Genomic DNA, 27,835 nt, shown 5'->3' with positions numbered 1-27,835 from the left:
CCTTTGATTTATTTCCCAGCCTATTGAAATGAATTCTAGTCTTTATCACAAACTAAAACTGTTCAGTTAAAAGTGTCACTGATGTAAACGGTTACAGCTTGAAGTGGCGGTGAGGTGTTGAAAAATATTGAGAAAGTCTTATAAAAGTCTTAAAAAGGTTTTAGAATTAACTTCAAGATTCCTGTATAAACCCTGATTATACAGTACTAACGCAGTATGTAGTAGTAGGCGGTTTCGAAAACAGCCACAGACACACGTACGCACACACAGACACACACACACACAGACACACACTAGAACTGTGAGTCATTAAGATGAAAGAAGAGTTGTGTGTGATTTACCTCATGCAAGAGAGAAACGGAGGTGAAGCAGACAGACAGAAACTAACAGAAGTTCTCGATGGCGTCAAAGAAGGAGAAGTTGACAGGAAACTCTGGACACGCCAGAGAAGAAGAAGAGACCAGACGTGGAGGCAGGAAGAGGAGAAAGAGAAGAAGAAGAAAAGAAGAGAGAGATTAGTTCAGCTGAAAGACATGTTACTACAAATCCTACAGAGGGTTAGGGTGTTAGTGAGAGGAGGAGGAGGAGGAGGAGGAGAGGGAGTTTAGTTCAGCTGAAGTCAACAGGACGACACGTTACTACAAATCCTACAGAGGAACACAGTACGTTTACATGACGCTTGAGAAAACCAAATTTAGATTTAGATTTAATTATTGCCTTAATCTGACTCCAACTGGACGACTGATGCATGTAAACACGTCGGACCTGGGTCTCTGTTGCGCTGTAGCGCGTCACTTCAACAGCATATTCACAGCGTGTGCTGCGGTCCCGGACACGGAGCAGAGACCTGCAGCTGTCCGACAGTACAAGGCTGCAAGGCTGTCCCTCTCTGAAGCAGAGGATGAGGTCAGCTTCAGTCCCGTCAGATCAGGGGTGCTCACACTTTTTCAGCCTGAGAGCTACTTTTAAAGTGACCAAGTCAAAATGATCTACCAATGGTCGTCCAGTTGGTCGGACTATGCGGCGGGGGGGGGGCAGCATTTGCCGTGCGCCCCTGTCTGTATGTGGACCTGTGTCTGTCTATGTGCGGGCAGAGATCAGAGATGGTGTTTTTTTAATAATCATGCTAGCGTTTCACCATCTCTCATCTGTCAGCTGTCAGCCTCTCAACCTGCCGCCTCTCTCGCTTGCAGGCGCACCGCACGTAAACACACGTGAGGAGAAAAGTGGGAAACACTGATCAAGCTGTGCGTACGCACAACTCTGCGCAATATTCCATTGATAAATCACACCGGACCCAAGAATGGTGCGGACATGAACACACCTCATATTCCACCCCCAGAATGCCTCAGCACAACCATATGGTCAGCACGTGCATAATTAAGTAGCCATGTGCTCTGTGGAGCGGCAACAAAGTGACAACAAAGACAACGGGCGGAGAGCTGATTCACCAGGAATGATGCTTCGGCGGACCTGCCCTCGCTTTTGAGGTCGGTTCTTTTACAGTCTATGGGTCGGTTGTGAGAAAAATGCTGCTGTCCAGACAACTGTGTTTTTAATTTTTTTTTTTTTTTTTTTTTTTTTTTGTTGTTCATCACGCGATCGACCCAAATGTCTTCGCGATCGACGTAATGAGCACCCCTGGTTTAGATCATATCCTCCTCAGTGTGTAACAGGTGACGGAGATTTTTTTTTTTGGGACCCGGCCTGTTTTTGCTCGTTTAAAGTAACATTGCGGAGTTTTTCGGCCTTAAAATAATGTTTCCAGACTCATTGCAGTGGTAGAAAAATGGTTAACAGGATGAATGGTGCTGCCGCTGCAGCCTGAGCCGGGTCGCGTCAGCTGAAACTGCACTATGGAACTTCCCCCCTCCTCCCCCCTCCCCTCTGCGTCGAGGGAGAGACGTGGTGGGTAAAAGCGAAACTTACGGTTCTCCTCCGGTCGTCGTCGTCGTCGCCGCCACCCCACCCCACACACCCCCTCCCCCCCTCCCATCTTCCCCCGACCACCCGCCACACAGTCTCCTTGCAAACATGTGGGAAATACTGTGGTTTATTAACGGGAATAAACGCTGGATGCGCTGGCTGATAAGTTTCGTTTTCGTTTCCCCCCCCAGACGATAGCGCTGCTCAACCAGATGGTGGAAGCACTGAGCTGAAACTCCGCAATGTTGCTTTAAACAAAGCCCCGGCTATTAATTGAATACCGGTGAAATATCGCAGTCAATTTGTGTTCTGACACACCGCTGACGACCACCCCCCCCACCCCACACACACACATTGTTTTTTTTACCTTTCTCTCAACTTTATACCCCCCCCACATGCAGTTGTCCATGGTGCTGAACCAGGTGACGTTGTTTACACTCTGTGTTGTGGCTCGGGGATCTGTCCCCTCTTGCTTTCTCCCCCACTCCCGCTCCGCTCTAGCGCGGCCGAACCCGGTCTGTCCGTTCGGAGTGGGGGGGCTCCACATGCACAGAGCGACATGATAGAAAAAATACAAAAAAATAAATAAATCATATGCGATCGGCTTTTCTGATCGGCGGCCGATCGATCGGAGCATCCCTAGTTTTTAGATTTTCTCAGTTGCATGTAAACTGGGACAGAGGACAGAAGTCTGATTAGACGCCAACATCTAATTATGAGCAAAGCTCGATTAAACTCTGCATGTAAACGTACTGAGTGAGTGTTAGTGCGAGGAGGAAGAGGAGGAGCAGGAGGAGAAGGAGGAGGAGGAGGGAGGAGGAGGAGGGAGAGGAGGAAGAGGAGGAGAAGGAGGAGGTGGGAGGAGGAGGAGCAGTAGGAGGAGTCAGTAGGAGGTGTGATTACCTTGCGTGGTGTTGGGAGAGGAGAAGCAGGAGAAGGAGGAGCAGGAGGAGAAGGAGGAGGAGGGAGGAGGAGGAGGGAGAGGAGGAGGAGGAGGAGGAAGAGGAGGAGCAGGAGGAGAAGGAGGAGGTGGGAGGAGCAGGAGGAGGAGAAGGAGGAGGAGGAGGAGGGAGGAGGAGGAGGAGGAGGAGGAGGAAGAGGAGGAGCAGGAGGAGAAGGAGGAGGAGGAGGAGGGAGGAGGAGGAGGAGGAGGAGGAGGAGGAGGAGGAGGAGAAGGAGGAGGTGGGAGGAGCAGTAGGAGGAGTCAGTAGGAGTCGTGTTACCTTGCGTGGTGTTGGGAGAGGAGAAGGAGGAGAAGGAGGAGGTGGGAGGAGCAGGAGGAGGAGCAGTAGGAGGAGTCAGTAGGAGTCGTGTTACCTTGCGTGGTGTTGGGAGAGGAGAAGGAGGAGAAGGAGGAGGTGGGAGGAGCAGTAGGAGTCGTGTTACCTTGCGTGGTGTTGGGAGAGGAGAAGGAGGAGAAGGAGGAGGTGGGAGGAGCAGTAGGAGTCGTGTTACCTTGCGTGGTGTTGGGAGAGGAGAAGGAGGAGGAGAAGGAGGAGAAGGAGGAGGAGGAGGTGGGAGGAGCAGGAGGAGTCGTGTTACCTTGCGTGGTGTTGCGGTCGTTGAGCAGCTTGGTCTGACTGTTGGGAAGGATCTTGATCTCTGGAGGATCTGGACTCTGACCGGAGCGAGACGCCATGAGGGCGTTCAGGTACTGAAGACGGGTCACCTGGACAGGAAGAGAGGTTACAGCTCCGTAAGGGTATAAGGGTTTAAGGGTTTAAGGGTTTAAGGGTTTAAGGGTTTAAGGGTTTAAGGGTTTTGCGCCCCTAGTGGCAGGATATGGGTGTTGCAACAGCGCCCAGAAAACCCATTCACTCCAATGTATGTGTGTTGCCCACTTGCTGGTAAATTGATGAAAACAAAGCGGCCGTGTTTTTGTTTTTAGGTGTCTTGGTCATATCAGATTATACTTATAATTTGTTTATTACAAAATGTAGATTGAAACATTAATGTAGACAACTATTTTTTTTTTGTTTTTTTTTACTCTCCTATGTGTTAATGTTTATCTGTAAAGGATCCTCAATGATGCTATTAACGTGGGTGATCTATAAATGTCCTTAAATTATTGAAAACACCACACTGCTCATTCACCAACAATGCAGAGATGTCAGTTCTTTTGCAAAACCCATATTCCTCCACCAGGAGGCGCTGCCATTGGACCGATGCTGTCACTACTCTCTTTTACAGAGCTCTACTTGTGTTAAAGCTCAATGTTTGTATTAAAGCTCCATACAGTATAAAGGTAGATGTTTGTGTTAAAGCTCCTTCAGAATAAAGGTAGATGTTTGTGTTAAAGCTCCTTCAAAATAAAGGTAGATGTTAGTGTTAAAGCTCCTTCAGAATAAAGGTAGATGTTTGTGTTAAAGCTCCTTCAAAATAAAGGTAGATGTTTGTGTTAAAGCTCCTTCAAAATAAAGGTAGATGTTTGTGTTAAAGCTCCTTCAAAATAAAGGTAGATGTTTGTGTTAAAGCTCCTTCAGAATAAAGGTAGATGTTTGTATTAAAGCTCCTTCAGAATAAAGGTAGATGTTTGTGTTAAAGCTCCTTCAGAATAAAGGTAGATGTTTGTATTAAAGCTTTGGTTTCTCTGAGTGTATTATTCTGAAATCTAGCTCTGTTTTTATTTTACGTGTGTGTGTGTGTGTGTGTGTGTGCGTGTGTGTGTGTGTGTGTGCGTGTGTGTGTGTGTGTGTGTGTGTGTGTGTGTGTGTGTGTGTGTTCTGACCCGTATGAGCTGCAGGTCGGTCAGAGCTCGGACAGTGTAGTCGGGGCAGTAGCTGGACGGGCTGGTGGCGTCCGCCGCCTCGAAGGGATCTCTGGGGGAGTGGCGCTGCGTCGACACCGGGGACTGGTGCACTGTCACACACACACACATACACACACACACACACACACACACACCCGTCAGCACAAATATCTGCAGCGCTGCTCAGGTCTTTTTTTAGCCTCATCATGACCCACATTTCAAAGTTGAGATTTTGGTATCAATGGAAAGATTAGAAAATAAGCTTTAAAATGATACCCTAGTCAAAGTCATAGCTCAGGGTGTCCGCGGGGTTTTAAAAAGTATTAAAAAGTGATAAATCAAAAAAGCAAAATTTAATGGCCTTAAAAAGTGATAAATTTGGTCCAAAGGTATTAATTTTAAAGAATAGGTATTATTTTTTTTCTTTTGGACAATGACTGGTTTTATTTTGATGAAATATGCGTAATAAAATAAATAAAGCATTACTTGCTTGCGCCGCTACTTCAAAAAAAAAAAAGGAATGATATTGATGTCATATCAATTCATTGTATTCATTGGCCGCTAGAAATCTAAAATCGTCTTCGCGTGCATAGTTGTCAGGCGGATAGAAGTGCTAGTGAATCTCTTCGGATTTTAGCGTGTGGCAAAACGTTTCGAATATGGGAAAATGCAAGTTTGCAGAAGACTTAAATTGAGATGACAGGCGCCTTGATGTAGCCTATGTGTGTGTCAATGTAGATGCACGTCACGCGCCGCACATCCGATGTGCTCTTTTTTCATGCACTCGCGGCTCACAGCTCCATGAACCTTCTACCGCCAGCCCGGTGTTTAGTCGGACCGGGTCCGGGTCTGCTCCGTTTGAAAGGGCAGGAAGCCCCGAAGCGCTACAGATACAGACACCTGCAGCAGCTGCAGCTTCTACTGAGAGCTGAGGTCAGATGGAACGCACGTGAGACACAGACCGACGGTGCAGATGTGCGGACATTGTTGAAACTTTTCACACTGATGTAAAAAAAAAACATATATATGGCCTACCACTGTGTTCTGTGACGGTAGAGACAGAACCAGGTATTTATTTAAAGAGTTAGTGAGGTGAGTTGGGTGAGGGAGGGAGGTGAGGAAGGAAGACGGAGCGAGGCAAACTGGGTGAGGGAGGGAGGGAGGTGGAGTGAGGTGAGTGAGGGGGGGGGGGGGCAGGTGAGGGTGGGATCAGGGGAGAGAGGCTGGTGATTGAGAAAGGCATGATAAGATATTTTATTTTTGATCAAATGTTCCTGATGACTTATGGATGATGCCCTGTTGTGCAACCGAGTCTCCTGGGTAATGGTAATGATGTAAGTAAGTGTTGGATGATAAAATCTATGTACATGTCATAAAATCTTTCTGATTGATACTTGGTGCAACTCGATGTCGTGGTGGTATTAAAAAAAATCTGAAGGTAGTGAAAAAAGGTATTAAATGGTAGTAAATTGACTCAAAGATTTGTGTATATACCCTGTAGCTACATTTGATGGTTTTCTAGATGTGGCCATTTGAATTACGATCTCCTACTCTCTTATTCTGTTCTAAAACCTGAGAAAACTGCAGTTAAAGTTTTTGCCAGTGACTCTGGCATCTGTTCCCGTACCACGTGATTACAGGCTCCCTATACGGTCCCTTGTTGTCATAGAGACACCATTCAATGACCCTCGGAAAGCAGAGAATCTCACAATTCAGATGCTTTTTACAGCTCGTTTCTATCATGAACGGTTCAGAAGTTGTCATGTTTTGTTGACGTTTTGTAAAACATGTGCAAGCGTGTACGTTCGGTTTAGCATCGATGCTACGCTTGGTTTAGCATCGATGCTACGTTCTGTTAGCATTGATGCTACGTTCGGTTTAGCATCGTTGCTACGTTCTGTTAGCATCGATGCTACGTTCGGTTTAGCATCGTTGCTACGTTCGGGTTAGCATCGATGCTACGTTCGGTTTAGCATCGATGCTACGCTCTGTTAGCGTCGATGCTACGCTCTGTTAGCGTCGATGCTACGCTCTGTTAGCGTCGATGCTACGCTCTGTTAGCTTCGATGCTACGCTCTGTTAGCGTCGATGCTACGCTCTGTTAGCTTCGATGCTACTCGGTTTAGCATCTGTTTCTGTATCGTCCCTTCTCGTCATAGAGGCAACATTCAATGACCGTCGGAAAGCGGAGAATCCCGCGATTCAGATGCAGTTTACAGCTCGTCTCTATCATGAACGGTTCAGAAGATATTTCATGTTTTGCACCGAAGCAGCACTCATTTTCAGAGGGTTTAAGTTGCAGGTCGACTTTAATCATCATTTTCGTGCCTTTTCTCAATTATCTGGACTGTGAAACTTTGGGAGATTGTTTTTGAATGTCATTGCTTTGAAATTAGGGTAAAAAATTTTTTTTGATTTTCTATGGGTTTTCCACGTTATCAGCTGATTATCTAAAAATAGAACGTTGCAACTTCCGACTCATTTTGATGGAACGGGTCACATTTTATATCTGTACTACAGGGTATAACATGTATAGTTTATTTATAAAGAATAAAAACTAATTTAATCTACATTAGTAATGGTTCAAAAATGTTTTCAAACTGTCAGTTTTAAGTAAATCTGAGTAGACTTCAGACTTTCAATTTCTTCATACTGATCTTCAACAATTCAAGTAATTTCAAACCATTTCATACTCTTCATATATTGTTTCATCTCTTCAAGATTTCTTCAGCAGTTTCTTAACTTAATTCAGCATAGTTTCAACAGTTTATTCAGCTCATTCAGCTTCCAGCTTTCAGCATTCACCCGTATTTCCTTCAGGAAATGCATTCTCTAGTTTTTATGTGTTTTTCCAAATAATTTTAGCCTCATTGGTAACTTTTACCTTTTATATCTGTACTAATATAACATGTGTATAGTTCATTTATAAAGAATAAAAACTAATTTAAAAGGTACATTGTGTAGGAATTCCTCCCATCTAGCGTTGCGGTTGTATATCTCAAGCAACTCAACGGTATTTTTCATGCTGCATTCAGGTGAAATTGGGCAGACGGCAGACGGACGACAGCCGCTGCACATAACGGCACAGACTGAAGAACCAAATAATCGATTATCATGAATAGATAACAGGAGAAGTTACACAATGTCCCTTTAACTTCTCAGGTGTGAAGAAGCTTTTGCTGCCTTTCTCTGTTTCATGTTGTAAATGGAAGATTTTATTGGGTTTTAAGTTTTTGTCTCAGATTGTCTTTTTTTTTTTTTCAAAATCTTTTTTTTTCTCTTTTCATTTTATTTTGTATTTTTTTGTTCATAATGTTTATCAAGATATATTAATGTTTCTTTTGTTTGTTATACTTTGCTATTTGTGCAATATTGCTTTTATAGGTGGTTTAAATAGAAGCCTGTAATGGGGTTTCTACCTCACACACACATGGATTCAATTCAATTTAATTGTTTGCTTTTATTGTTGCTTTATAATCGTGCAAATAAACATAAACATAAACATACATCAGTATAGAAGATAATCGATCGCTGCTCCAGATATAACACATCATCATCATCATCATCACTGACTCTGTCTCTGAACATGTTGAACCTGCTTTGTTTTTTTTTACCAAACAGAATTTAATCTATTTTTGCCAGATTATTTTTTTTAACATTAAAGCTCAGTGATGTTGTGACTGTAAAAAGATTAAAGTTATTATTATTATGATGGTGATGATGATGATGTAAACCAGTGTGCAGCTGGATTCTCCTGCAGCTCCTGAACTCACCAGACGATGGCAGCGTCAGAGCAGAAACTCCGTAGTAGGTGAACGCTCCGTTCTCAAACTTCAGCCCTTCTTTCCCGATCTCCACCTCCACTCGACCCTGATAACAAACACACAACAACAACAAACACACAACAACATTAGTGTCTTTTTGTTTCAGCAGCTTCTTCTTCAACTCTTCTTGGCACTTTTTAGATATACTTATTTATTTATTGTGTTTTATACACCTTGTGTTTTTATGCATTTTTAGGTATTTCTGGTTTTGTGTGTGTGTGTTTCTGTGATTTGTGTTCTTCTTGTCGTCATTATGTATTTATCCCTTGGCTGTTGCTGCTGGTGACATTTTAAATTTCCCCTCAGGGATTAAATAAAGTAAACTGTCTGTCTGTCTGTCAGTTCGTCCGTCCGTCCGTCTATCTATCTATCTATCTATCTATCTATCTATCTATCTATCTATCTATCTATCTATCTATCTATCTATCTATCTATCTATCTATCTATCTATCTATCTATATTGTGAGACAAAGCAAAATACAAACATAAAAGACATAAAACATGATTAGGTGCATGGACGATGAGGGAGAGAAATAAATTGCTAAACATATGGGATATAAAAAAAGTGCAAACTTCTTCCTTCTCCTTTTTCAACCTTGTGCATATTATTATTTGATGATACTTATATTTATTTATTTTTATTTTTATTTTTCATTTTAGACACGTTTGTTTGAAATAAATAAATTCCTTCATTCTCCTGAAACTCTGATGTGATCATGTTAAAGGACAATTCTGGGCAAATTCACCTCGGGGCTGTATGTTCCTAACATTTTAGGTCTAAAAGAGAATTTGCCCAGAATTGTCCTTTAAATTCCCAGTGAGGAGCAGCAACAGGTTCAGGATGAAAACAGACGGATCGGGTGTCGCCGTCTCTTCCTGCAGCTTTAGTTTAGTTTAGTTTAGTTTATTCGATGTTGTGCACAAATTATCGAATCAAAGTTTGAATAAACTAAACTCACTTACAGTCGAGCATCGATCACAACCAATGGAGCTTCAACAACACATCCCATAGTTCAGACTTAGTTCATAAATGTAACATACAGTAGAGCCTAAAGGTGCAGCTGAAGCTCTGCAGCTTATATGTGCCGACCCTTTAATTCATTATTTCAGTTGAACTATTAGAGCTATTAATCTTTTATTAGCTACATTTATAACCTCCATATAAACATTAGAGTTTACAACAGACCATAATGAGGCTGTAATCACACCTCAGCATTTATTAGTGCTTTTTTATCAATGGACACAGGAAATCAAAGTGTCACACAGAGTTGACAAACAGCTGCTCATAAACACTATCAGGTGTTATAATGTTAAGTTTAAGTTTATTTAGGATAGCCCCTTGAGATGCAGCATCTCGTTTTCGAGGGGGTCCCTATAATAATAATAATAATAATAATCAATAGCGGACAAATATCTAATGAAGATATTATTGATTGGAGCAAAGTAAAGCTATAACGAATGGCTCCAACCCAACGCACCAACACTGGAAGACTAAAGGGACTGTTCACCACATCTACATCATGGAGAGACTGACATTCACTCTAAAACTGCATTCGGAGAAATTTAGGAGTTGGTGGTCCAAGTGGATCAGATATATAAGACCACGTAGACCTGAACTGCTTTAAGTAGCTTATCTCTATTACAAGGCTTGAAGTACCAGTCTATTACAGTTTTTTTCGATTGCTAACAAGCAGTGGTCGAAACTGAAGTCACATGTTCAAAACTCTTCACACAGCAGCGTTTCCATCAGGCATCTCAGCTAAACAGTTCATCTCATCCCCAAAACGCTGCCTCACCAACAAAACACTTCATACATGTCTCACAATCAGCTCATTCAACCACAACACGAGCACATAGTATCACTTTGGAAACAAACACTGTCCCTCTGAGCACACTGAACTACAAAACACTAACAACAAAGAACATTACTTGAAATTAATTTGATCTTTGAAGTTTGAATGATTTTCTTTTTCAAAATCAGTGAATCAGTTTCATTATAAAATAAATGGGCGGTGCGTGGCGCAGTGGTTAAGGCGGCCGCCCCATGTAGAGGCTACAGTCCTCAACGGTTCGAATCCCGTGTTGGGCAGACCTTTCCTGCATGTCATTCCCCCTCTCTCTGCCTCCCCCTTTCCTGTCTATCTATACTGTGCGCTGTCGAATAAAGGCAAAAACGCAAAAAAATATACTTTAAAAAAAAACTTTAAAAAAATAAATAAAATAAATAAATACTGCAATATTTTTGCACTTTGAGTGTTCTAGATAATATATTGCAACAAGAATGAATCAGGAATGCAGCAATTTACGTCAAGAAAATGTATTTTCTCTGTGCCCTTGCATAGGTACTAAGGGACCTTACAAAAAATAAAAAGTTTACTGTAAACAAAAAAAATGCAGAATCTCCAGAGGTAGAACACAAATCAAGAGATAATGTAAATAAAAAACAACACAACACAACTTTTGGTCTTCCTCTCCTTCCTCTTCTCTCTCTACCAACCTCAACTGGTGCTCTTTGATCCAGATTTCCAAATAAAAAACAACCAGAAACACTCCGCCTTTTATATGGTTTCTAATGAGGCCAAACACAGATCACCTGGATCGGTTTTGAGCTGGAAACTAACCTCACCTGTGTTTGGAGTTACATACAGTAATATTTTTATTTATTTGTATTCAATAAAATATTTTTGATTTGATGTTTTATAGATTTCAATGTTCCTGCAACAGAAATTCCCCATGCCCATGCCCCCCCCCCTCCCTCCCTCCCACCCATCATTCTGTTTTGATTGTGTTTTGAACTGTTTTGAACAAAGTGTGTTAGCATTTGAAAAATGTGCTGTAAAAGTCTAGTGTTTAGCAGGTGGTGAACTAGTAACTGAGAAAAGAGTCCATGAGTGTTGGTGACAGTGGTCACTGATGCATTTAGTGTGAAAGCAATGAAAAGTGCTTCACAGTTTGGTCCACATGGACTGGTGTTTTGCAAACTGTGTTAAGAGTTTTGAAAATGTGACTTCAGTTTCGACCACTGCTTGTTAGCAATAGAAAAAAACTGTAATCTGAATGGAAAAATGAGTAAATGTGACTTCTTGTGTTCAAATAATGTTCTTATTTAAAACATTGTAAAATGAAAGGGAGAGTAACAGCTTGGAGAATATGTTAACACAATTGTCCAAATACATGTTTTTGTTTTGCTCTGTATGAGTGTAATGATACTGAAATGACTTTGTATGTTTCTCCCTGATAAAAAAAACAAAACAATCACTACAATGAGGTTACACTAATAAAAGCCATAGACAGATCTGTGTGTGTGTGTGTGTGTGTGTGTGTGTGTGTGTGTGTGTGTGTGTGTGTGTGTGTGTGTGGTTGTGTTACCTGCAGCAGCAGGATGAAGTAGTCCACCGGGTGGTTGCGTGTGTACAGGTAGTGAGCCGGACTGAGCCGGTTGCCGGGGTCGTAGTGAACTTCCTGGTTGACGCTGGGATGTCGGAGCAGGTGGAAGAGAACACGCTCCGACACGCGGACCGGACTGAAGTGCTCCACCTCTGTAACACACACACACACACACACACACACACAGACACACACACACACAGACAAGGTTATTATAGTTCACTAAAACTAAAACTAGCAGTGAAAAAATAAAGACTAAATAAAAACTAAGTCAATTCCTCTAAAATAAAAACTAAACTCAAACTGATTCATCTCTTGTTGAACTCACTAAAACTAAACTGAAATAAAAAAGCAGAATGAAAAACTAAATAAAAGTAAAAACTAATGAAAACAGTCAGAGCTTCTGGTTATAAATCGTCCAGTCGTCGTGTTGAAAACTGATCTGAACTCAAAGTCAAACTTCTTCTTGTTGAATTAATCCTGGATTTTCCTTCTGAAGTCAGACTGACTTTCTAAACTTTAGTGTTTAAAGTTAGAGAGTTAGTTTAACCCTGAACTCTCCAGGTCTGGTGTCTCTAACCCTCCTCTCCTCCATGTGCATCTGTTTCCAACAACCAAGCCGGTTTGCACTGACCAGGCAGAGCAACACTGGGAGCTTCAGCTACAAAACTAGCTTGAAATATAGACTTATTTCATTTTTTTCGGGACAATTTTGCATTTCCATTACATACGAGCAGCATGGAGGTATCTGGATGTTTTTTGGTGTGTCTTTTTGTTACGAAGACAGTTGGTATCCATTAGCAACCGTCATATGGACATGCACTGCTACGCCGAGACCCCCTGTAACTCAGAGAAGCCACGAAATTTCAATTTTGGGTGAACTATTCTTTTAAGGTGGAAATCCTAAAGAGTTAAGGTCAGGGTTCCTACAGCTTAAGCCAAGTTAAATTTAAGACGTTTTTAAAGCCACTTGAAATGAAATTTAAGACTGACTTCATAATAAACACAAATGCAGAAAAAAAAGAAAAAAACACCACATCAATTACATAGGGTTATAGGGACAATTTTACCCACTTTCCTCTGTGATCCAAGGTAAAGTGACTGCTACATGAACATTGGATTGTGTCTCTTTCCAGCTGTCCTTTCAAAATAAATGTCTCTTTCCAGCTGTCCTTTCAAAATAAATGCATAAAAAGTCCGAAAAAAAAAAAAAACGGTGAGAAATTTAGCGTTGACGGCCGCCACTAACTTCTCTATGTCAGAATGTTACCAATTATTTTGAGATTTGAGACTAATTACAACCATAAAATACCACTTACCATGTGATAACATTTTTAAGACTTTTGAAAAATTGATTCAAGACATTTTAATGCCAATTAAGGCCTTGTTTTTAGATCAATGAATTCAATGCCTTTTAAGCCTTAATAAGGATCCGTAAGAACCATGTAAGGTGGAAATACTACAGAATTATGGTAGAAATACTACAGAGTATTGCATGAGGAGAGTTGGTGGATGTTTCCTCTGCTAATCTGTGACTCTGTGACTCTGCAGCGTTAAACTGTGACTCATTCACTCAGGACGTGGTGAACCAACCGCACTGTTTCCACTCACTGAACAAACACTCACAGGTAAATGTTCACACACACAGACACACACACACCTCGTGGAGCGCGACACATGCACCGTGCTCGGTGTCCGTCCGCCTTGCTCTATACTTTAGGCTGTCATGATTTTTGTTTTGTTGTGCAGTGTGCACCTACATATACGTATGTGTGCGTGCGCTGCATTTATCTTATTTTTCTATATTGTAATTTATCTCTGTAAGTATGTGTGTGAATGGCTCTTCTATACCTGCTGCTACTGTCTCCAGTGTCTTGGTGCGGACCATCACATCACATCTAGATTCATCCATTTAGACTTGTACTTTATCTATTTAAACTTGCACTTGCACTTTAGAAACTGGCCCTTTATACCAGGCACTTTACAGATCACATGCACTTTATGTCTAGGTATGAATGTGTATATGATTGTGAACCACTGTAGAATTCTTGTGCATTTCTGTCTGTGTGTGTGTTACCTGCCAAGGGACTATATACGGATGCAAATTAGCAAGTTGTTAACTCTGACGCATTTACATTTGTGCACACGTACGAATGTTCATTAATGTGTATTGTCCCTTTTAAAAAAAAACACACACACACAGACACACACACCCCCCCACCTCTGGACAGGAAGCGGTGTGTGGCCAGCAGCAGCTGAGGTGACGTCCTGATCTTGGCTTCTCCTTCTGGAGGCTTGAAGAGAGAAAACTCCTCGTGGCCCCGAGGCTCCAGAGGAACCTCCATCTGGGGGAGGGGGAGGGGGAGGGGCCGCTTCACCTTCCTGTCCACTGGGGGGGGGGGGGGGAGGAGAAGGGAGGAAGGAGGAGGAAGAAGGAGGTGATGAGTTTATTCTCAGTTCCTTCCTGAGGATTTCCATCAGCTGGTACTAACATGATCAGTGTCTCTTCATCCAGAACAATAAAATGATTTTGGGTGAAGTAACCCTTTAAGAAATGTACTTATTATTATCACATAAGGGGCCGTGTCCACCAGATGCGTTTTTAGCGCTCTCTCTCTCTCTCTCTCCCTCGTCAGAATGCTGCTGTTGCTAGGTTACAGAACGAGTCCTCTGACACGTCCGTGTTCCGGCCTTGTTTCATGTAAACAGTAAACAACACGACAACAGTGTCAGAAATACACAACAGCATCAGCCTGAGGTCGGCCGACCTTCAATACAAGTGATGGTCATGTTATCCACCTTTTTCCTAACATCAACAACGTAGCCTGTTTTGCCGGTTTTGCTCTTCCAGTGGAATGTTATGTTTACGTTTCCATGGTTTCAGTAGTCGCGGTAAATGCATGTATTTTTTTTTTTTTTTTTCAATGAAAGTCTGTAAAAGGCATGGATCATCACAGCAGCTTGTAACAGTGGATATCACACAGACTGACATCCGTGTTAAAAGCCAGCGTTAATAGATCCATGTGTTTACCGTAACTATGACAACGACTGAAAACCATGGAAACGGAAACGTACAATTCCACCAAACCGGCAAAACCGGCTTCGACCATAGATGACGTTCGGAAACTTTTGGATAAACCGAGCCACGTCTCCGGTTGTGTTGCTGTGGTAACGTATGTCTCGCCCCTTCTTGATTCTGATTGGTCGGTGCGGTGAAAAGTGACATTGACGAGCGCGGCGCTGTTCTAAAAGTTGAACAGATTTCAACTCGAAGCGCTCTGAGCGCCGAGGGCGTTTTACCGCCGAGGGCGCTGAGCGCTGTGAGCGCCAACTCAACAGGGTTTAAATGGGAAGTAGACGCCCGACAACGGAAGAACGGGGTAAAACTCCTCACAGTGCAGTTCTGAGAAAAATGAGTTTAAAGTATTGTTGTTGTCCAGTCAACTGTAGTGAACTTAGGATTCTGAAAATGGGTCAAATCCTTGTTTTTGCTTTTGCGAGTAGTATTCTAGCTGTGTGAAAATAATTAACTCAAACTTCACATTTGACCCTTATTTCAGAGTTACCTCTGTCTGTCTGTGCATTGAGGCAAAATATAAACTGGACATACAACACAAGAAAGAGGAAACTATGTGCATCTATACACACAGAGTGCGAATTATACAATGACAATTGGGGGGGTCAACATTTTACACAGCGCGCAGTACAGCGCAGACGTGTGCTTGAGTTAACAGAAGTCTTACAGTATCTTGCTTGTTCAATGAAATGTCTACAGTCTGTAGATGATGATAAACCAAATTTTACACAATTTTACAGTTCATGCGGCACATAATGTACCACACAAACAATTTTTGTAGTCACCAACAAAATATTCTAGATCTAAACTGCCGAAATTCAGACCCATGCACACACACCCTAGCAAAGACAATTAAATGGTTTAGTCCACTAGGGGTGTCTGAAATTTTACTACAAGCATCTTCCTGGCATGACTATGGAAATACTGTATATTGTAGTATTTATGATTACTAATAAGAAAGATACATGTTTCAACCCCCCCTATCTGTTATTTGTACCTCTTTTAGGGGGGTTGAAGTCGTAATTAGGGGGGTCAAACCCCCCCAAACCCCCCTGTAATTCGCACTATGTATACACAGGAAGAAAAAGGTAACTCTGTGTTCTCTTGTTGTTTCACCACAGTTTTGGGAGTTACTGTGAAAACCACCTGCAAATATATCCCAAATAAGATCACGTTGAGTCAAGATATTTATCCACATGATGTAGCAGAACCTTTAATGTCCCAAAAATGACAAAATCTCATTTTTGACAAAAAATGAGTTACCCTTCTTGCGTTGTAGGGCAGAGTAGACGCCCAGAGCTAAAAACACGTCTGGTGGACACGGCCCCTACGGTGGTAGAGAGTTACCTGTTCTATAGTCAGTCTATAGGTAGATCAGATACCGGTGTGGTTTATTTATACTTGTTCAGTTTTAATCTTGGAGGAGCAGGAAGAGGAGGAAGAGGAGGAAGAGGAAGAAGAGGAGGAGGAGGAGCAGCAGCAGTGATGATGAACCAGACTTCAGACTTCAGACTCACAGTATCCGTCGGACTCGTCCAGGATCTCTGACTTGATGATCTCCTCGATGACGTCCTCCAGCGTGACCAATCCCAGCACCTCGTAGAACGGGTCGCCCTCGCCCTCGTTGTTCACCTTCTGGACGATGGCCATGTGGGAGTTGCCTAGGAGACGGAGACAGGACGTTAACCTGATGTTTCACAGAGAACAGGACAGAGCGTGTAACATGGAGGTTTCAGTGGAGAGAGGATTCCTCATGGTTTTACACTTTTACATATATATACAGTATATATTGTATATATTGTGATATGTTGTGATATATTGTGATTAGGGCTGTCAGAGTTAACGCGTTAATCGCGATGAGATTAATTAAAAAAATTAACGCGATTAAATTTTTTAATCGCGGTTAATCGCGGCCCATTTTGTCCTCTGTCTGCTGGACTGGAGGACTGGAGTGTGGGACCTCCAGTCCAGTAGGTGGCGGTAAGGCACCTTCAAGTTGGTTGCTACACAAATATACACAATCTAACATATATCCACAGCTCCATCCATTGATTTTTTGACGGCTTCGTTGTCATCAAATGCACGTGGCCATGTATTGATTTTTTGACGGCTTCTGTTGTCAACAAATGCACATGGCCAGGCAGAGGCGTAGCAAAGTAAAGGGCAATTTCCACTGGATGCAATTCGTTTCAATTCTGTGTGAGTTTCATGCATCATGTGTTATGATTAGGTACTAGGCCTGCTAGGTCTGGTCTAAAAGTTGTTTGTCTAGAGATTATAACACTTTGGAGTGTTGAAAGTCCAAAGCGCCATATATAATATTTTTAATAGAGATTAATCGCTAGTTAACTATGGAAAAATGCGATTAATCGCGATTAGAAAAATTAATCGTTTGACAGCCCTAATTGTGATATGGTATTTGTACCATGTTGTGCTTTGTTTTGTCCTTGTCTAATGTTGTTTTAGTGTGAACCGCGGGACTGCAGATGGAAATGAGCTTTAGAGCTAAATCTGGCATTTTGTATGTATTTTGTATGTTCATGAATATGCAGAGTCCTGTTACAAATAAATGAAATGAAATGAAACAAACTCCTTCACACCCGTTCCCTTCCAACAACTTGTTAAAATGATGAGGACAAAAAAACAAACAACAGCCTTTAAACACAGGGAAGCTGAATAGGTAAGAGGATGGAGGAGGAGGAGGAAAGACTAATGAGGTCGGTTAAACAACAGGAATAAGAATGATAAAGAAATGAAGGGAAAAATTAATTAATTAAACAAAAAAGTAAATTGATAAATGATGAATATTTAAAGGGCCAACGAGGAGTTTGTATTTGGTTATAAAAAGTCTGATATTAATGTGGATGAATCTCCGTTACCACTTGTTAATGGTCCATTTTAGATAAATCTATGGTTTTGTCTCTATGGTTATTTTGTTATTATTAGTGGTGGTGGAAATGCTGGGCGAGCCGACCAGCGTTTCTTTACTTTCGGTTTCGTGGCGAGTCATGAGAATAACGCCGCCGTATGAATCTCCGTTTATGGTGGGAACTACGACGGTATGTGATCGTCTTCCAACCTCTGACTTTAATTCTTGATGAATGAAAACATGAGTCTGTCTTGCGCCGGTCAAAGAATTTCACGGTGCGGAGGCTCATAAATGTAGTGAGGAAACACTTCGCTTTTACAAAACTCCTCGTTGTCCCTTTAAAGCGAAGTGTTTCCACACTACATTTATGAGCCTCCGCACCGTGAAATTCTTTGACCGGCGCAAGACAGACTCATGTTTTCATTCATCAAGAATTAAAGTCAGAGGTTGGAAGACGATCACATACCGTCGTAGTTCCCACCATAAACAGAGATTCGGCGGCGTTATTCTCATGACTCGCCACGAAACCGAAAGTAAAGAAACGCTGGTCGGCTCGCCCAGCATTTCCACCACCACTAATAATAACAAAATAACCATAGAGACAAAACCATAGATTTATCTAAAATGGACCATTAACAAGTGGTAACGTAGATTCATCCACATTAATATCAGACTTTTTATAACCAAATAGAAACTCCTCGTTGTCCCTTTAAATATTGAAAAAATAAATAATAACACAATAAAACCATAACTATAATTTCATAAGATTTGACAGTTCTCAGGACTCTCTGAGCCTCTGATCCTCCTTCAGACCTCCTTCTGAGGTTTCTGTCTCTCACACCGGGACAATGATCAGCTGCTGGTTAATGATCCACTCAGGTTCACACTTAGAGGGTTAGGGTTAGACTCAAAGTCCTGGTTGGTCTGAAGTCTGGAGTGTAGACCAGGAGCAGAGGAGGAGGAGGAGGAGGAGGAGGAGGAGGAGGAGGAGGAGGAGGAGGAGGAGGAGGAGGAGGAGGAGGAGGAGGAGGAGGAGGAGGAGGAGCAGGAGGAACTAGGTCACGGCCGTCACTGACTCATTGTAGAGTCAAGCTCTGCTTCTCTCTGTCCCACCAGTGCTCACTATTGTTATTGTGTGGATTTTTTCCTGCATATTATTATTATTTTTCATCTTCCGGACAAATTTCGAGGACAAATTCTATATCAAAACGTGCGGTTCGGCACCTAGAGACTCCATTTAAACTTTAAACAGTAGACACAAGTCTTGTGTATTGTCGTATTACTCCACGTTTTGATAGGTCATATAGTTTTTGATCAATCCCTGATCAATGACCATGACCATATTTGGAGAAATGTTGAGATTATAATGGGTGTGTATTGGACGGAATGTTCGTGTCAGAGTGCGTGACATCATCGGTCAGAGTGGGAGAAGTTGTCTGAAATCGTCTGAAATTTTTCTCTTTCCACGCTCCTCCCAGCCACAATTTACACTCTACACACATGATTTTTTCCAAATTTGTAGACAAACTTGTTCTGTCTCTCACCATGTGCTCAAAATATCTGAGAGATTTACAGAATTTGAATTGTCAGCCTCTAAGTGCGGCCACGTCTGTCTCTGCTCCTCATTGACTCCAATACAAGGATTTTCTGAGAGAAGCAGAACGGACCCCTGTTTTAAACTCGCACGTTTCTGCAAAATATTTACTGTAGAAACACCAGAATCACACCAAATCGTTCAGGAAGTCCTTACGGTGATGATGGTCTGTGTTTTGTTCTGATAGGAGTTACCGTTTTGTCATGCTAAGCCTAAATGTGAGACCAGTGCAGAGGCAGAAAATCACTCTTTTTCTCCACGTTTCTGTCTGTCTCAGCCTGGGGGGCCCCTATCGTCATTGGCAACCACCTCAAGTTGCCGTGGTAACCTCTGAGCCTCAGGCCAGAGCCACAGTTGTTTTGTGATGCATTTTTTGTATGAAAGGCGCTGTATAAATAAAACTGGAGGAGGAGGAAGAGGAGGATGAGGAAGAAGGAGGAGGAAGAGGAGGAAGGAGGAAGAGGAGGAAAAGGAAGGAGGAGGAGGAAGAGGAGGAGGAGGAGGTGTTGTGCAGCAGCGTCACCTTTCTTGAACTCCTCCAACATGGCGTCCAGCTTGGTGTCGTTGAAGACGTAGTGCAGCGGGTGGTTGTAGAACTTGGTGATGGTCGTCATAGGAGTGCAGTCGTCGGGGTCGACCAGGGCCAGGTCCTTCACGTACAGGATCTCCACGATGTTGGACCTGCACACACACACACACACAACACACACACACATTACCTTCATCATCATCATCATCATCATCATCATCCATCATCAGAAGTGTGATGTAATCAATAATGAAGAAATGGCTGAAGAGTGTAGATGAATGGATTGATACTAGGGGTGGGAGAAAAAATCGATTCACATAAATATCGCGATATCTTTTTTGATGATTTTTAAATCGATTTTGTTTTTTAAAAATCGATTTTCTTTTTTGAAAAAAAAAGAAAAAAGAAAAATAGAATTTTTTTTTTTTTTTGAATTTTTTAAAAATATTGTTTACTGTGCATTTGTTGGCCTTTTTTACATACATACATACAGAGTCCAGGTTTTGAAAAGGGTTTAAGTTCACTTTATAATGGAGTATGTTCATTTATAGGCTCCTACAGTATTTGTGTGTAGATAAATGTTAAAAATGCTAAAGACTAAAAATCATAGAGAGAATCGGCAATATCGTAGAATCACAATTTAAATCGAATCACCATCCAAAACATCGTAGAAGAATCGAATCGGGAGAAAAGCATATCGTCCCAGCCCTAATGGATACTGTGTACAGCATCTTTGTAATGGAAAGAATTACTTTTAATTTAAGAACACAAAAATAGGTATTTATTGATAATTGGCAAAAATGGATTACATAGTATGTCTATATCATAAGACCGGACTTCAGGTAATCTCAGACTGGACTATCAGAATACTTTTATGTAGCCTATTTACTTTTTTCTTTTTTTTCTGGATTTCTGGACTGGAGGTGTTCACCAGTCCCCTTATGAACGCTTTTACTTTCCCCTTGATACTTTTGTACACATCTATAGGTCTGTGTGTGAAGTGCGGTGTGTGTGTGTGTGTGTGTGTGTGTGTGTGTGTGTGTGTGTGTGGTTGCCGCGGCGACCTCTCCTCCTCGTAGATGGGCACGCGCGTGTAGCCGCTCTGCATGATCTCGGACATGGTGGAGAAGTCGAGCACGGCCGAGCTGGGCAGCATGAAGCAGTCCTTCAGAGGAGTCAGGATGTCTTCCACCGTCTTGATACGCAGCGTCCCGCGGCTGAACTCCTCCTTCACAAACTCACTGACACACAGACACAGAGAGAAACACACACAGAAACACACAGACACACACACAGAGAAACACACAGTTACATATTTACAGAGCAGTAACATGGATGCATGACCGACTGTGTCTTCAGACCAGGTCTAAACCAGCTGGAGCCTCAGTCATCATGTTCAGTTTAGTTTAGTTTATTTATTTGTTTCATTCATTGAAAAATGAAAATAAAACAATAAAAAAATATATCAGTAATGTACGACTGAGTATTAGGGCCATAAAGTTGTATATTTACGAGAATAAAGTCATAACATTATGAGAATAAAGTTGTAAATTTACGACTTTATTCTCGAAGTTTATGATTTTTTTATTTGACAATGTGGCCCTAATTAATACTCCGTCCGTAGTTTAGTTTATTTATTTGTTTCATTCATTGAAAAAATAAAATAAAACAATTCAAAAATATATCAATACTGCAACTCCTGAATGAGAGGAGACAGAAAGAAGCTAACTACTTCTGTTGTTTTACCACTTTTTTATGTAACGGCGACTTCAACCAGCGTCCTTCATAAACATCCACATGAAGCAATAATATGAGAATAACATGGTAAAAACAACAGAACCAATATAAACATTACTTAAATAATGTTATTATTTCATGTAAATAATTATTACTATTTACAGTAATTAGTTGGTTGCCACTGCACTGACGTTATCAACGATAATAGTTTATTTATTACACCGGCTGCCATAAATACTGATACTGATACTGATACCTAGTCATCTGCACTTAGTTTATTGTATTATATCTTAAATCTACTTCTTTCTCTTCTATTGTTTTTAAATATTTGATTTTATATTCTTGTACTTTTTTTTTTGTTATACAATGACCAAAATGTATGTACGAATTTTACTGTAATTACCTGTAATTATATGTGACAAATAGAGTAAACTTGAATTTGAATTACTCTTTAACAGACGTGTAGGTTCAATATTAAAGGTTTGATCAACTTAATTAACTGTAACTGAGAGAAAAATTTTAACTGTTCCGTGTAAAAACTTTCAGCCACTTCAGATGTTTAGATTCTCAGTTTGACAGAGTTTAGGACCAGAACAGGATAAGATGTTAAGTGTTTAGAGTTTTAAAATGTTCATTAGTTTTAATTCTTATTTAGTTTTTCGGTTTGCTTTTTTTTGTTTAGTTTTAGTGAGTTCAACAAGTGATGAATCAGTTTGAGTTTAGTTTTTATTTTAGAGGAATTGACTAGTTGTAGTGTTTTTTTTGTCTTAGTTGTAGTTTTTATTTAGTCTTAGTCTTAGTTGCTTTCGATTTAACCTCCTTTGAAATACTATGACCTGGACAAATGAGAATATGCACCGGCTTAGTCTTAGTCTTAGTTTTCCCTTTTATTTGCATCCATCCCATAATGTTCCCATCAGTCCTCATCAGGTTCAAACGGTTTACTGCAGTTTAGCATCAACACCTGGAGGTTGGAGCTAGTTCTAGTTTTTAGTTTTATTTCAGTTTATCTAGGTTTCACTGCTAGTTTTAGTTTTAGTATAAACCATAATAACCCTGGATCTGAGTCAGCGTGCGTGCGTGCGTGTGTGCGTGTTCTGACCTGTAGGGGTCGTTGACGCTAGTCCGGATCATCTCCATGGCGCGCTCCCTGATGCCCACGGTGCTGATGTCCCTCCTCAGGGCCAGGTCCAGCACCAGGCCCAGGGGACAGGACAGGGGGCAGGTGAGCAGCAGACACACCTGGGCCAGCCAGGTGAGGCTGGGCGCCAGCTGGAAGCCGTAGCCCGAGCACACCACGTGGGGCAGCAGCTCGCACACCACGAACACCAGAAACCCACTGGTGAACACGGCCGACAGGATCGAACCCAGGCCCCGGTACAGCAGCACCGCCAGCACCGCGTGGCTCAGAGCGCACAGGAACAGCAGCGAGCACGTCTGAGAGGAGGAGAGAGATAGATAGATAGAGAGATAGATAGACAGATAGATAGATAGATAGATAGATAGATAGATAGATAGACAGATAGATAGATAGATAGGTAGATAGATAGATAGATAGATAGATAGATAGATGGATAGATAGATAGATAGATAGATAGATAGATAGATAGATAGATAGATAGATGGATAGAACGATAGATAGATAGGTAGATAGGTAGATAGAACATATTATTATTATTTTTCATCTTCCGGACAAACGTCGAGGACAAATTCTATATCAAAACGTGCGGTTCGATCGGGATCGGGGTGCTATTACTTTTCCTCAACCGAATACGAATTATTCACGACGTAAGGCACCTAGAGACTCCATTTAAACTTTAAACAGTAGACACAAGTCTTGTGTATTGTCGTATTACTCCACGTTTTGATAGGTCATATAGTTTTTGATCAATCCCTGATCAATGACCATGATCATTTTTGGAGAAATTATGAGATTATAATGGGTGTGTATTGGACAGAATGTTCGTGTCAGAGTGGGTGACATCATCGGTTAGAGTGAGAGAAGTTGTCTGAAATCTTCTCAAACTTTTCTCTTTCCACACTCGGCCCGGCCACAATTTACACTCTACACACATGATTTTTTTCCAAATTTGTAGACAAACTTGTTCTGTTTCTCACCATGTGCTCAAAATATCAGAGCGACTTACAGAATTTGAATTGTCAGCCTCAAAGTGCGGCCACGTCTGTCTCTGCTCCTCATTGACTCCAATACAAAGATTTTCTGAGAGAAGCAGAACGGACCGATGTTTTGAAATCGCACGTTTCTGCAAAATATTTACTGTAGAAACACCAGAATCACACCAAATCGTTCAGGAAGTCCTTACAGTGATGATGGTCTGGGTTTTTTTCTGATCGGAGTTACCGTTTTGTCACAGTAAGCCTAAATGCAAGACCAGTGCAGAGGCAGAAAATCACTCTTCTATCTCTTCTACCTCTCCTCCTCCTCCTCTTCTATCTCTTCTACCCCCCCCCACCTACCAGGAAGTTCCCCCTCCTCCTGACGGGCTCGAGCCTCTTGGCGCTCCTCTTCTCCTCCTCGGAGCCGAGGCTGTGCAGCACGTAGAGCTCCAGGGGGTCGAGCCAGAGGAGGCTCAGGCTGACGCAGCGCAGCAGAGCGCTGAGCAGCAGCAGCAGGGCCGGCAGCAGCACCAGGGCCCAGAGGGGCAGGTGGTCCGGGGGGGGCCCGGGGGGGGCGCTGACCCGCAGCCGGTCCGGCCCCACGGAGGCCCAGCCCCCCTCCCCCTGCTCCCCCTCCCCCGCCCCGCGCCACACACACAGCCGGTAGAGGCTCTGCTGCTCCTCGCTGCCGGACCGAACCTCCACCTGCACCAGACCGCTGCTGTCCTGGTCCTGGACAAACTCCCCGCTCACCTGGAGGAACGGAGGGGTTTAGAGTTATTTAAAGGTGCATGCACCAATTACAGAAATACACAATCAATGGACGTTTAAATTACGTGTACATTTTTTAAAGATTATGGAGAAATTTCTGGAAAAAAGTGGTAAAATTTCTCCAAAAAAGTTGAGACATTTCTAGAAAAAAGTGGTAAGATTTAAAAAAAAAAATAAACAAAAAAAAATAAAAAATAAATAAATAAATAAATAAAAATAAATAGGAGAAGGTTGTTTTTTTTTAATTGAGAAAAAATAGTAAAATTTCTCAAAAGAATTCGAGAAAAAGTGGTAAGATTTCGCAAAAAATTTTAGAAAAGGTGTGGTAAAATTTCTCAAAGAGTTGAAACATTTCTAGAAAAAAGTGGTAAGATTTAAAAAAAAAAATAAACAAAAAAAAATAAAAAATAAATAAATAAATAAATAAAAATAAATAGGAGAAGGTTGTTTTTTTTTAATTGAGAAAAAATAGTAAAATTTCTCAAAAGAATTCGAGAAAAAGTGGTAAGATTTCGCAAAAAATTTTAGAAAAGGTGTGGTAAAATTTCTCAAAGAGTTGAAACATTTCTAGAAAAAAGTGGTAAGATTTAAAAAAAAAAAAAAAAAAAAAAAGGGAAAAAAAAGTTTAAGATTGTTTAGAAAAAATTGGTAAAACTTCTAAAAAAAAATAGGAAAAAAAAAAAATTTTGTAATTGAGAAAAAATACAAAAATTTCTCAAAAGAATTCTAGAAAAAGTGGTAAGATTTCGCAATTTTTTTTTTGAAAAAATATGGTAAAATTTCTCAAAAAAAAGTTGAAACATTTCTAGAAAAAAGTGGTAATATTTTTTTTAAAAATTAACAAAGAAAAGTTTAAGATTTTTTAGAAAAAATTGGTAAAATTTCAAAAAAAAAAAAAAAAGTAAAAAGTTGTTGTTTTTTTATTGAGAAAAAATAGTAAAATTTCTCAAAAAATTATAGAAAAAGTGGTACAATTTCGCAAAAAATTATAGAAAAAATGTGGCAAAATTTCTCTCTCAAAAGAAGGGGCAAACAATACAAAAAGGGGTAAAAATTTCTTGAAAAAACGTTTTTAAAAAAAGAAAGAAAAAAAAGAAAAATTTAGAAGAAACTTATAAAAATTCTAGGAAAAGTGGTAAAATTAAAAAAAAAAAAAAAAAAAAATAGGAAAAGTCAAACAATAATTAAAAAGTGATAACATTTCTGAAAAGAAAAGTTCAAAAATTCTAGGAAAAAGTGGTAAAATGTCCAGAAAAAGTTGTGGACCCTGTCAACCCTCCCACTGACATTTACTTTAGTTAGATAGTTTAGTTCATCCTCGATTACTTAAGCAATATATCATGACAGGCCGTGGTATATGCTCATTATACCACGGCTAAGGGGCGTTGTTCGGCCCGACGCGAAGCGGAGGGACGACAACCCCCTTGGAGTGGTATAATGAGCATATACCACGGACTGGAGTGATATATTGCTTTTATAAAACGGTTACGAATAAAGGCAATATAAAAGAGGGATACGCAATCAATTTCATGTAGTTTTATTCAACCAGAAATACATATTATCCAATAAAATAGCCTCACTGTGAAAAAAATAGTCCCACCTCTCCAGACGTTAGCTCCAAATTAGCTCTGCATCTCGTCTTTTCCTCCGCTTTTTTTCAGGTTAATGTCACTGCTCAATCCACTCTACCGTTGTTAACCCTCCCCGGAGGTGAAAGTTAACCTTAAACATGTGAAGTCAACTACTTTAGTCCGTTTTTTAACATCGTAAAAACATCAGCTGTCTTTGGCTACGGACTGCAACAGTCCGTTGTCATGGATACATGACAACAACTTCCATTCATACCAGTCATACGTGCCTGACGCGGAGTGATAGCCTATGCTGTGATAAGGTTTTAGAATAGTAGCCGTGGTATATGCTCAATATACCACGGTTAACAACCAATCAGATTGCGAGATTTCACCTTTTCGTTTTATAAATTTAGATTACATCATGTACTGAGTCTGAGTTAAACCTACTTCTATTGCCAGAGGGAGGACAGAGAAGGAGGGGAGAGGAGAGGAGAGGAGACAGGAGGTGACAGGAGGTGGAGAAGGAGGAGAGGAGAGAGGAGAGGAGAAGAGAGGAGGAGGACAGAGAAGGAGGTGACAGGAGGTGGAGAAGGAGGAGAGAGGAGAGGAGAGGAGAAGAGAGGAGAGGAGAGGAGAAGAGAGGAGAGAGGAGAGAGGAGAGGAGAGGAGAGGAGAGGAGAGGAGAGGAGAGGAGAGGAGAAGGAGGAGAGAAGAGGAGAGAGGAGAGGAGGAGAGGAGGGGGAGAGGAGGAGGAGAGGAGGAGAGGAGAGGAGAGGAGAGAGAAGAGGAGGAGAGAGGAGAGGAGAGGAGGAGAAAGAGGAGAGGAGAGAGAAGAAGAGGAGAAAGAGGAGAGGAGAGAGAAGGAGACAGGAGAGGAGAAGGAGGAGGAGAGGAGGAGAGAACAACAGCAGTAAGTTGTGAGCTGGTTAGATAGTTGGACTGTTGGTTAAATCTTTAGCCCATTTCTCTTTCTACTGAAGAAACAACTGTTTCACTAGGTTAACACTAACATGACAACATGACAACACTAGTCTACAGCGCAGACAGACCATAATAATAATCCCACGCTGCAGCTGGTATGTACTGTCTGTACCTGGAAGGCGGACTCGGTCCTGCTGCTCTCCTCTCCACACGGGTCCGGAGCCCCCAGTCCCACCGCGCCCCCCGCGAAGCCCAGCCAGCTGGAGGACCCGGTGGACCCGGTCCGAGTCCCGGTCCCGGTCCCGGTCCCGTTCAGCCCGGTCCCGAACAGCCTGAGCAGGAAGCGGGCTCCCGGCGGCGCGGAGAGAATCCGGTTGTTCATCAGCACCGGGGGGACCGGGTCCTCCAGCCGCAGCCCCAGGACCCGCGGGGCCGCAGGCTGCAGGCCGCAGACTGCAGGACTCAGACCCACTAACACCAACACCTCTAACAGCATCCACAGGACCCGCAGGACCCGCAGCCCTGCCAGGCTGGCGGCCATGTTGGATCTGGTCCGCCTGGCCCCGACGGTCATGTGACCAGGCTGCAGAGGCCCCGCCCCCCGGAGGAGGAGGAGCCAATCAGAGACGGGTTAGAGAAAAGAGACGAGCCAATCAGACAAATAACAACGTTTTTTTTTTTTTTTTTTTACATTTTTTATTGAAGTATGTTCAAAATACAAACATTAAAGGCACATTGGTAACAGATAAATGCACAGTGCTGA

General features: G+C 41.8%; 1 protein-coding gene across 1 annotated transcript; it reads right to left on the bottom strand.

Annotated features, from left to right (window-relative positions):
* Positions 1-366: 366 nt before the first annotated feature.
* cnnm3 (cyclin and CBS domain divalent metal cation transport mediator 3) lies at positions 367-27,613 on the bottom strand. The gene is made up of 12 exons (XM_085794279.1): positions 27,245-27,613; positions 24,170-24,562; positions 22,794-23,128; positions 21,019-21,195; positions 19,949-20,106; positions 16,480-16,623; positions 14,108-14,275; positions 11,869-12,038; positions 8,449-8,545; positions 4,655-4,785; positions 3,469-3,595; positions 367-433 (listed from the first exon to the last, which is right to left on the bottom strand). Exons 1-12 carry the CDS (start codon positions 27,611-27,613, stop codon positions 384-386), a joined length of 2,319 nt encoding a protein of 772 aa, XP_085650405.1. The 3' UTR covers positions 367-383.
* Positions 27,614-27,835: the final 222 nt, after the last annotated feature.

This window comes from Trachurus japonicus, chromosome 12 (genome assembly GCF_045865225.1).
Source record: "Trachurus japonicus isolate A0001 chromosome 12, Traja_1.0".
Lineage (NCBI taxonomy): Eukaryota > Metazoa > Chordata > Actinopteri > Carangiformes > Carangidae > Trachurus > Trachurus japonicus.
Note: the sequence above shows the minus strand (reverse complement) of the source record. Positions and strands in the feature narration are given on the sequence as shown.